The sequence below is a fragment of the Oncorhynchus keta genome, chromosome 35 (assembly GCF_023373465.1).
Source record: "Oncorhynchus keta strain PuntledgeMale-10-30-2019 chromosome 35, Oket_V2, whole genome shotgun sequence".
Lineage (NCBI taxonomy): Eukaryota > Metazoa > Chordata > Actinopteri > Salmoniformes > Salmonidae > Oncorhynchus > Oncorhynchus keta.
This window is the reverse complement of record NC_068455.1, coordinates 28,264,474-28,276,013: the sequence shown is the minus strand read 5'-3', so window position 1 is coordinate 28,276,013 and position 11,540 is coordinate 28,264,474. Positions and strand designations below refer to the sequence as shown.

At 42.4% G+C, this 11,540-nt stretch overlaps 1 protein-coding gene across 2 annotated transcripts; it reads right to left on the bottom strand.

Moving 5' to 3' along the window:
- Nucleotides 1–1,128: 1,128 nt before the first annotated feature.
- LOC118368246 (transforming acidic coiled-coil-containing protein 3-like) lies at nt 1,129–11,472 on the bottom strand. Of its 2 annotated transcripts, XM_052496830.1 has the most exons (18): nt 11,326–11,472; nt 7,057–7,234; nt 6,673–6,803; nt 6,484–6,530; nt 4,538–6,373; nt 4,345–4,456; nt 4,138–4,186; nt 3,852–4,053; nt 3,700–3,758; nt 3,467–3,597; nt 3,168–3,249; nt 2,925–3,086; nt 2,775–2,842; nt 2,644–2,687; nt 2,406–2,566; nt 1,774–1,880; nt 1,553–1,673; nt 1,129–1,426 (listed from the first exon to the last, which is right to left on the bottom strand). In XM_052496830.1, exons 2-18 carry the CDS (start codon nt 7,231–7,233, stop codon nt 1,361–1,363), a joined length of 3,555 nt encoding a protein of 1,184 aa, XP_052352790.1. In that variant the 5' UTR covers nt 7,234; nt 11,326–11,472; the 3' UTR covers nt 1,129–1,360. The 2 variants fall into 2 exon arrangements, with proteins under 2 accessions (XP_052352790.1, XP_052352789.1); XM_052496829.1 differs by having other exon boundaries at nt 4,345–6,373.
- Between the last annotated feature and the right edge of the window lie 68 nt (nt 11,473–11,540).

Sequence of the window (11,540 nt, the reverse complement as noted above, 5' to 3'; positions counted from 1 at the left end):
CCTAGGATTTTTGCTCCTCCCTGGTACTTAATTGATGAAAAGGTCACTAATTAGTAAGGAACGCCTCAACTTTCTGGCTGAACTTACTTTTTGTTGAAACACAAGGTCCTACTAGAAATACTTGGTTGCTGTCTCAATGATAATCACATGTATAATATGAAGGACCATGGTGAGAAAAGTTTAAATGACCACTGTGCAAGAGCTTTCCCAAAGTCTGAAAATGATAGAGGTTGGTAAAAGCCTCTGGTCTGCCTAACTGCTTAAAGTTACACAGGATGCCACTGGGAATGAGGTCAGTGACTAGAGCCGGGACCAGTGTCCCGATACTTGTTTCCTTGATATGATACCAACAACTCTGGTCACAATTCTTTAGGAACAAACAGCCCTAATGTTGGAAACAATAGTCATCCAGTCAAATTCATTTTCCAAGCTGTAGCACACAATATTTTACATATAGCAGGTTAAGAAAACTTTTTATTTTTGCCATTGAAAAAAAATAATAACCCAATACTGGTATTGTCCCAGTCTTAAGTTTACCAGTCTTTCTAGAAAGGGACCATCAGGAGGCTCCTACAAAAGTTAATACTTTCCTCCCAACTTGGCTAGAAAACCTAGTAATCTATACAGGGTGAGACAGGGCAGCCAGGGCCAGTGGTACTGGAATGAATGACTGATAGAACGAGCGCTCCCAGTCCTCAAACTGACTAGCATTTCTCCCCTCACTACCACAGTCAACTCAGATCTAGGAAGGATTTCCTTTCGTTTAGGATGTGCATTGTCCTGCTCAGGGAGTGATGACACTACACTGTCCAGGGAAGAAGGAAAGCATTGTATAAGGGCATCCCATTTGTTTTTTTGTAAGCATTGTAGAACGGGATGAGCTTTGGTTCTAGCTACTGAATGGTTGACATTAACAGCACAGCTCACCACTAGAAACGTCTAAGGAAGAACACTTAGCTACTGTTCTGAAATAAGTACAAATGTCACAGCTATGCTCAATTGGAACTTGCAATAACATGCATGAAACTAAAGAGGAGTCCAAAATACTATGGTAAACAGCGCCTCCGCATGGCTGAAAAATTTGGGATACAAAGAATTTAAAATGAACTTGCAAGGCGCTACAACCGATCTTGATTAGTGAAACAATTTTATTACAGTAATAAAGACCGAAATTGATAAAAGGAACCAACATGAATCAGTAGAATTGAAATCTAGTGAAATAGTATTATGGCACTTGATCTCCAATCAAGAGCGACAAAACATATTTACAAAGCACTATTCACACACTTGTTCATCAGGACCACCACATGGCTCAAGATTTTTACAAATTTGAGTAACAACGACAGACATACGGTTGAACTCAGCCCTTCTGGACTTTAGCTATTAGTTCATCGCAAAGGTTGGTGAGTTCTTCAGTCTCTTTTACCTGAGGGGACAGAAAAATCAGCAAGGAGGAAAACAAAATCAACCATCATATGTGCAAAAAACTTTTCTGAACAAATGAAACCGATAAAGGCAGCCTCATGGACTACTTCAGATTGAGGAGACTTACTTTCTGGTCAAGGCTCTTCTCCAGTGACTGGGCCTTTAGCTGCTCCCTGCGCAGCTGGGCCTGAAGTGCAGCGACTTCAGACTTTAATTTGGAGCGCACCTCCGCAATCTCTCCATTTGCCCTGAGGATAAGAGTAAGTCAGCCCAGTGAACCTACACAAAGCCCAGCAACTAAACAATTATGTAACTATTTTGCACAGAGTATAGTTTCATGGGTCTTACAGGCTAATTTTCTGCTCTGCATGGGCTTTCAGGGTCTGGTAGCGCTGCTCCTCCTCCTTGATCCTAGCCAGGTAATCTTGAGCACATTTCTTCAGCATCTCTTCATTCTTAATATGGGCACACGTTTAAAACCCTAGGTCATGATGTTGGCAAAGCAAAGTATTGGACGTACACATACCCTTTTCATTTCTTCCTTCATAGCAATGTTACTTTCCTACACCAAAGCCGAGCCCTGTGTTTTGCACAATCATGTGAAAAGGAAAGAGTATCCTGTAATGAAAGAGCTATAAAAGGATAATGGCATTTAAGCTATTTTTCTACTTAGTCAGATTAAGTTTTGGATACCATTGTTAGGTCTGCGTGCAATAGAAGCAAGTTGGAGATCGTTTTGCGAGCCAATGTTACTAGCGTCAGCACAATGACTGGAGGTCTACAGGAACAGTAAACAACCTCCAATTTACTTCCTACTGCACACAGATAAAGCAGTATCCACAAGTTCATAGACTCTCAGCAAGGTAGAAAAGCAGCTTAAGTTCCAGAATCTTGCAATATCCCATTTAAATCCAGGGATTTCACATGGTGCAAAACATTGGGCCCAATGCATAGTTCATGACATCCCTTTTCATGCTGACCTTTATGTAACCCTCGATGACCTCTTTGTATTTGTCTAGTCTCTTGAAGAGATCTGAGAAGGACCGCTCCATTGCATTCAGGTCCTCTGATAACTGTTCCTTCTCCTGCAGGACTTTAGTGATGTCAGCCTGGGCCTTCTCCATCTCCCTCTGTTTATCAGCTGCCAGAGACAATGACATCACACCAAGCCATGCATTGGACATGAAAATTAACTTTCTAAATTGCATTACAACGTACCCAATATCTGAGCGATTGTGGCTTCAAATGCTGACATGATTTTCCTGCAAATACAAAAAGCAGTGATAATTAAAATTGTTATAGGTCTGAAATCAGAAATCAGTGACCAAATACTAAGCTTAAATGCTTACCCCATTTCATGATTATCCTGAGATAACGTGTCATGCTTCGATTTCCATTCATCCGCATTCTCCTTTGCCTATAAAAATAAACCCTTGTAAATTAATGCTGATTGGATTGAAAAGGGATGAGTGAAACATTGGAGGAAAACAAACACCTACTTGTATCTGGATCTTGGCAATGGCAACATTCATGTCTTGCTGACTGTATTTCAGCACCTCTATGATGTTACCATCAGGGTTGGCTGGTTGGGGTAAAGTAGGTACCAGATTCTCAAGAACAGGGGAATTTGTCACAAGAGTCCGAGGACCAACAACTTGAACCTAAAGGGAGTGAAGACCTCCATTTAACAGTTTTCCCACATTACTACATTATAGTAGGATCTTTGAGGACAGGTAACTTACAGGTGGTAGGTCATGAAGCAGTTTAGGGTTGACAGATTTCAGTCCATTCACCTCATCAGTTCCAATCTTCTGGGTCTCCACACTGAAAGAAACATCCCTCACTTGGCGCAAACACCTTGATATTCACCATTGCATTTCAAACTCATTTTAGTGAGAAACTACAGATTAAGTATGCTCTCAATTCTAGACCAAATAAACACTTATTTACAACTAGAGCATTTTAAGGTGAACACAAGGCATTTCTTTTCAGTCAGATGGTTTAAAAAAAGCCTGTGATTAGGACCAGGAGAGTAACATACCGTGAAGCAAAGGGAGCAGGTCGTGAGAGGTTGTTGAGTCCTGCACGGACTCCAGACTTATTGGGGCTCTCCCGCATTAGTGGGTCAAATTTGAGGTACAGTGATTGTTTTCTCAGTGCCGACTCCTTAAACTGAATATAAAATGCAAAGTAATTGAGGGAGCCCAAAGCCTAAAATGCAAAACAAACCATGTAATAACAGTCGATTTATAAAGGTACAAAGCATATACTTACAGTGCTGGACCCAAACTGCTCCAGGTAGTCCATCTGCCTGTCAAAGTCATTCGCCATGACTGGAGGGAAGGAGGGACTATAGTTAGTCAAAAAGCTAAGGTGAAGTCGACATTACCGCAACTAAAATGCATTTGTCAATTTATTTGACTTACATGTGGTTCCAGGAACAAAGTCCTCATTAAATTCTGACATGTCATTCTGTGGGGTCTGTTCAAATTGGCAGAGTTCCAAGGGTTCTGGAGTGCTTAGCGAAGGTTGGTCAGGTTTTGTTGGAGGTTCCTGCTCTTTTCCAGAGGAAGGATCCTGAACTTCAGAAGAGTCCATCTGAAGCGTCAGATTCTGTGGAATGTTGTCCTACAATTTGAGAGAGAATGTCACCCAAGTAGTCACAGTACAATTAATGAATACATTTTTTTTTACAAATTTTAAAAGGCTTACAATTCCTTTTACGGCAGAACGATCAGGTTCATATCCAGCAATAGAAACACTGAAAACAGAACCAACATAGAGGTGTGGTGTAGCTACATTAAGGTGATATCTACAAGCTCACAAACAAAATGATAATGCTTTACATATAAATCAAGACTTCGTTAAAAAAAAAAATTGGGATAATAATAAAGTTGCAGAAAATGAAAATACACTTACATTAGTGATGGTGCAGTTTCTTGCTGAACAGGTTCTGCCACTTTGTCAGGGTAAACAGTCACCCTGACTGAGGTTGGTGCCTTGGCATCTGGACTGGATTTCACCTTACAGACTGTAGATTCAGTCATTTTTACATTTGTCCCAAATGGATTGACACTTGGGTCAAATTTATTAAAGTCAAAGTTGTACTTGCCCTTGGGAAGAGGAATTTCATTATCAGTATTGACCAATTGCTTCACTGGAGATTCCTTGGATTGAGCAGGTTCTTTTTTTTCTGTAGGTACAGCCTTTTTCCATGTCGGCTTCAAAACAGGCCTTTTGTCAAACTTTTTGGGGGGAGGGTTGACCACGCCGTCATCAAAATTGAACTCAAGTTTCACTGCACCATCCTTGGAAGGGGCTGCACTGGGCTGAGGTATGGATTCTTCAGCTGGCTTGCTGGTCTCTTCAGGAGCAGTTGACAATTGTGCAATAGGGTTAATCTCTGGCTGGACAGGTGCCTCTAGGACAGGCTGAACCACCTCAAGCATGGCTGCAGGCTCTTCAACTTCCACCTTTTGAGGGTCATCGCATGGGCGCTTCCTTCCAAGCACAGGGGAATTCTGCAATTTGGAGCCTCCCGTTTGGAAAGGGTTGACTGAATCAAGGTTGTCAAAATCAAATTCATATGTACCTTTTGGCGGCAGAGCAGTCTCCTCGGCTGTAGAGGTGATGGCCACAGCATCTTCAGCTGGCTTGGAAGTCTCCTTCGGTGCAATAGGTTTAATTTCTGTCTGGACAGGTGCTTCTAGGACAGAATGAACCACCTCAAGCATGGCTGCTGGTTCCATTTCCTTTACTGCAGGCTCTTCAACTTCCACCTTTTGAGGGTCATCGCATGGGCGCTTCCTTCCAAGCACAGGGGAATTCTGCAATTTGGAGCCTCCCGTTTGGAAAGGGTTGACTGAATCAAGGTTGTCAAAATCAAATTCATATGTACCTTTTGGCGGCAGAGCAGTCTCCTCGGCTGTAGAGGTGATGGCCACAGCATCTTCAGCTGGCTTGGAAGTCTCCTTCGGTGCAATAGGTTTAATTTCTGTCTGGACAGGTGCTTCTAGGACAGAATGAACCACCTCAAGCATGGCTGCTGGTTCCATTTCCTTTACTGCAGGCTCTTCAACTTCCACCTTTTCAGGGTCATCGCATGGCTGCTTCCTTCCAAGCATAGGGGAATTCTGCAATTTGGAGCCTCCCGTTTGGAAAGGGTTGACTGAATCAAGGTCGTCAAAATCAAATTCATATGTACCTTTTGGCGGCAGAGCAGTCTCCTCGGCTGTAGAGGTGATGGCCACAGCATCTTCAGCTGGCTTGGAAGTCTCCTTCGGTGCAATAGGTTTAATTTCTGTCTGGACAGGTGCTTCTAGGACAGAATGAACCACCTCAAGCATGGCTGCTGGTTCCATTTCCTTTACTGCAGGCTCTTCAACTTCCACCTTTTCAGGGTCATCGCATGGCTGCTTCCTTCCAAGCATAGGGGAATTCTGCAATTTGGAGCCTCCCGTTTGGAAAGGGTTGACTGAATCAAGGTTGTCAAAATCAAATTCATATGTACCTTTTGGTGGCAGAGCAGTCTCCTCGGCTGTAGAGATGATAGCCACAGCTTGATCTGGGTCGAGGTTAACTGATGGTACAGTTTCTTCCTCACCAGAGTTGGATAACTTGTCGGCTGGGTCCATCATGGTAATCACCCTGCTATCTGTTGAGCACATATCGGCTGAGAAGTCAGCAAGAGAATTTTCCACTGATGGCATGAACGGGAGTGTATTATCCAGTGCCTTTTCATTCCTGTCAGAAACTGCTTCAATGACATTACGTTCACGCTGTTCTTCAGCCTTGGGAGTTTCAACTAGCTCACTGAGCCTTGCTGGGCAGAGGACCATTTTAGTAGACCCTTGGAAGGGATTGATGGCATCAAGGTTGTCAAAATACAGCTGACAACCTCCTTTATTCTGCATATCATCATCAGGATAGGACGACACATCTGTGAAGTCTGTAGTAAAATAATTTGAAAATCAAGTAAACATTATGGTTGAAGTAGTTAATGTGACAATGTAGTATCGGGTAATGAATCTTGAAACTTTAGCCAATCAGATGCTTTACCTGATTTTGCTACATCAACAAGCCCATTGGTTTCTAGAGGTACCACCCTGTAAAAATACGAGAGGACAGATAATGTAGGTTTATCGCAACTTGATACCAGAATATGAATCAGCTTTCTGCCGGTGTGACACACGTATACGCGTGTGCACGCACACACACCTATTTTAAAATAAAAAAGCATATACTTACTCTTCGGGTGATGTAAACTGTATTGTATCCAGGGCTTTACTACAGTCATCCAGGCTTTCTATCTTAAGGGACTTTGTTGGTGATACTATTCTCTTAGTGAGAGGGTCTCTTCTTGGAGTCTGAAAACAAACCTGAAAGCAAAACCCAAAAGGGTATCTGAAAACAAACGCTAACAGGTAAACCTAACATGGTTAGAGTGTGCAACTTTCTTTCTATACAGTTTACTCACCGTGAGTCAACAACTTTCCAAAACATTGTGTAAGCTCATGCTTTTTACTAGACTAATCAGTCAAGCATAGATCCTCATAGTCACAAGATTATACAGAGGGAATTATTCTGGAACATTTGAAATTACTTTCAAGTCTAGGCTTCATGATAACATACCTTTCCACCCTTTGCTATAGTTTTGTTTGACAGGTTCTCTGCCTGAGACTGGCGAAGAATGGAGGGCCTCCCAGTCGGCTGATCAAAAGAAAAGATGTCACAAATAGTCTCTGAACTGCTCTGCTTTCTTCCAGTGCAGACCCCACGATTCTCATCGTTTACAGCAGTAGAACTCATCCTATAAAGAAAGGCACACAGAAGTGAGGGAACTGAAGCAAAAGTTGTCAACATCTAATAGACATCTGGGAACACTGATAAGAGTGAGTGAAGCACATCATTTAGATTGAATGGTCTTGTCTGAAGCCCATATCTGAGCTGTAGACACCACACCCAATGTTGTGTATTTTATTTATTTAAAACAAAAAAACCACACCTTTATTTAACTAGGCAAGTCAGATAAATTCGTATTTCCAATGACGGCTTACACCGGCCAAACATGGAAGACGCTGGGCCAATTGTGTGCTGCCCTATGGGACTCCCAATCGCAGCTGGATGTGATACAGCCTGGTTCTAGCTACAGTGCAGTCGGAAAGTATTCAGACCACTTCCCTTTACATTACATTTAAGTCATTTAGCAGACGCTCTTATCCAGAGCGACTTACAAATTGGTGCATTCACCTTATGACATCCAGTGGAACAGCCACTTTACAATAGTGCATCTAAATCTTTTAAGAGGGGGGGTGAGAAGGATTACTTTATCCTATCCTAGGTATTCCTTAAAGAGGTGGGGTTTCAGGTGTCTCCGGAAGGTGGTGATTGACTCCGCTGTCCTGGCGTCGTGAGGGAGTGTGTTCCACCATTGGGGAGCCAGAGCAGCGAACAGTTTTGACTGGGCTGAGCGGGAACTGTACTTCCTCAGTGGTAGGGAGGCGAGCAGGCCAGAGGTGGATTAGAATAAGAATAAGGATAAGAATAAGAATAAGGCCTTATTACATAATGTATTAAAATGGTCCACCCCTCCCCAATCTACACACAAGACCATCACAAAGCAAAAACAGGTTTAGAAATGTTGGCTAATTTATTAAAAATAGATTTACATAAGTATTAAGACCCGTTGCTGTCTCAAAATTAAGCTCACGTGCATCTTGTTTCCATTGATGTTTCAACAACTTGAGTGGAGCCACCTGTGGTAAATTCAATTGATTGGACATGATTTGGCCAGGCACACAACTGTCTATATAAAAGGTCCCACAGATGACAGTGCATGCCAGAGTAAAAACCAAGCCATGAGGTCAGGAATAGTCTGTAGATCTCAGACAGGTACAGATTTGGGGAAAGGGTAACAAAACAAAGTATGCAGCATAGAAGGTGCCCAATAAGAGTGGCCTCCACTCTTTTTAAAATGGAAGTTTGGAACCATCAAGACTCTTCCTAGAGCTGGCTGCCTGTCCAAACAACGAAGGGCCTTGATCAGGAAGGTGACTAAGAACTCAATGGTCACTGACAGTGCACCAGAGTTCCTCTGTGGAGATGGGAGAACCTTCCAGAAGAACAACCATCACTGCAGCATTCCACAAATCAGGCCTTCATGGTACATTGGCCAGACGGAAGCCACTCAGTAACACACACACATGACAGTCTGCTTTGAGTTGACCAAAAGGCACCTTAAGGACTGACCACAACAAAGAAGATTCTGTGGTCTGGAGGAAACTTGGCACCATCCAGACAGTGAAGCATGGTGGTGGCAGCATCATGCTGTGGGGATGTTTTTCAGCATCAGGGACTGAGAGACTAGTCAGGATTAAGGCAAAGATGAACAGAGCAAGGTCAAGATACTCGATGAGAACCTGCACCAGAGTGTTCAGGACCCCAGACAGGGGCAACGGTTCACCTTCCAACAGGACAACGACCCGAAGCGCACAGCCAAGACATAGGAGTGGTGTCAGAACAAGTCTGAATGTCCTTGAGTGGTCCAGCCAGAGGCAGGACTTGAACCCGATCAAACAGCTCTGGAGAGACCTGAAAATAGCTGTTCAGCGACGCTCCCCATCAAACCTGACAGCATCTGATCATCTGCGGAGAATGGGAGAAACTTTCCAAATACAGGCGTGCCAAGCTTGAAGCATCATACCGACGAAGACGCAAAGCTGTAATCGCTGCCAAAGGTGCATCAAAGTATTGAGTGGAGGGTCTGAATACTTATGTAAATGTGAGTTTATTTTTAACATTATCAAACATTTCTAAACCTGTTTGCTTTGTCATGGGGTATTGTTTAGATTGAGGGGGAAAACAATTGTAGAATAAGGCTGTAACATAAGTCAAGGGGTCTGAATACATTCTAAATGCACCATAAGTGTATGGTGTTTGGATCCTTGTTGACAATGAATGCGTGTAAACAGCAGCACAAGCCATGTGCAATTAACTTTGAGAGAAAAGGTTTAAGAGTCATGTGGCTACCAGTGGGGAGAAATACATATTCATCAGGCCACAATAGGTGTCTCCGAAACATTTTTTTAACTAACATTAACTTCCAATGTACTGGCTGAATTCATATGACCAGATAGTGAATTGCAGACATGACTGTAGTATATAGTATTTACCGTAGTATTCTTTGTAGTGTTTTCATTTGGAATTCTTCAGTTTGACAAATGTCATTTTCCTTGGTGAATAGTCAACTAAACTAACGTTAAAGCAAATGCAGCATTTTTGTTTAGCCTACAGGATCGGTGGGTCCCCGCGGGACGGTTGAGCTAACAGGCTAATACGATTAGCATGAGGTTGTAAGTAACAAGAACATACATATCTGATATTGGCAGAAAGCTTAAATTCTTGTTCATCTAACTGCACTGTCCAAGTTACAGTAGCTATTACAGTGAAGAATATCATGCTATTGTTTGAGCGTGCACCGTTCTGAACTTGATCATGTATTAAAACAATCAAGCACATTTGGGCAGATCTTTTACCAGATCTAATGTGTCATATTCTCCCACATTCACTTAACATTTCCACAAACTACAAAGAACCTCCAAATGGTATCAAGAATATGCTTATCCTTCAGGTTCCAAGCTACAGGAAGTTAGATTTGGTTATGCCATTTTAGGTTCATTTTAAGTTTGGAGCAATGCCATGAACTAGTCTTGCTATTTATTGTCTTGTGTAAGTGCAGTAATGTCTGATTGCGGAAAAATGTCTTTACAAATTGTCATTGCACTGACATACCTAGGTAATGTTAAACTCAAATAGAGCTTGCTCACATTACATAACTAACATCTACTCATCAACACATTAGCCCTGTAATATGCAAACTGGTAGTCAAAATCCAATGTTATTAGTCACACACATCAAATACAACAGGTGAAATGCTTACTTAGTCCCTAACCACCAATGCAGTTTTAAAAAAAAAGACTAATTTAAGAGCAGCAGTAAAATAAAAGCGAGACTATATACACAGGGGATATCCGTACAGAGGCAATGTGCGGGGGTTAGTTGAGGTATTATATACACATGTGGGTAGTTATTAAAGTGACTATGCATTGATAACAGTAGCAGTTGTGTGAATGAGGGGGGGGGCAATGAAAAGTCTGGGTAGCCATTTGATTAGGTGTTCAGGTGTCTTATGGCTTGGGGGTAGAAGCTGTTTAGAAGTCTTTTGGACCTAGACTTAGCGCTCGGGTACGCTGGAGTCGGACACTTTAGGGCCTTCCTCTGACAACCTGGTATAGAGGTCCTGGATGGCAGGGAGAATGGCCTTAGTGATGTACTGGGCAGTTCGCACTACCCTAGTTGGCTACCGTTTGTGGGCTCCCGAGTGGCCCAGCAGTCTAAGGCACTGCATCTCAGTGCAATAGTCCTCACTACACTCCCTGGTTCGAATCCAGCCGTGATTGAGAGTCCCATAGGGCGGCGCACAATTGGCTGAGCGTCGTCCGGGTTTGGCCGTCACTGTAAATAAGAACGTTCTTAACTGACTTAGCTAATTAAATACAAATATTAAGTGTTAACGTCAAACGTTACCGGACGTTAGCTGCTACCAATGCGGGTTAGAAGCTCGCGTTGACACTATAACCAGCTACCTTAAGACAACTAACGTTATCTAATGTCATTTTGCTAGTTAGGAAGTTGAGTAACAATTACCCGTTTTGAATATTTTTGGCCTCAGTAAGTAGGACTCAGGCAGAAAGGAAACTAAAGCCATTTAGCGAGTTAGTTAACTTTAGTTAAATTACTAGCGTCAGGCTACAACTTAAGAAATTATGCGAGATAGAACTTAAAAGCAGCGTTAATGTCAAAGCAAGATAATTTCCCCAATAATGCCAGATAGCTACATACCTCAATTCAAGTCAGATAAACAGAAAATAACTTCTCTAGCCGGTAACGACCTCCACACACAGTACACGTTTTCGAAATTCCCTCGATAAGCAAATGACCAGTAGATTTCGAATTTAAACGCCTCGATTTGGACCAATAAAATGAAATAGGGCGGAGCTGCTTACGAAATAGCCAATAGCGTTGCATGACTTTGAAACAAACCAGCATCAAAGTGA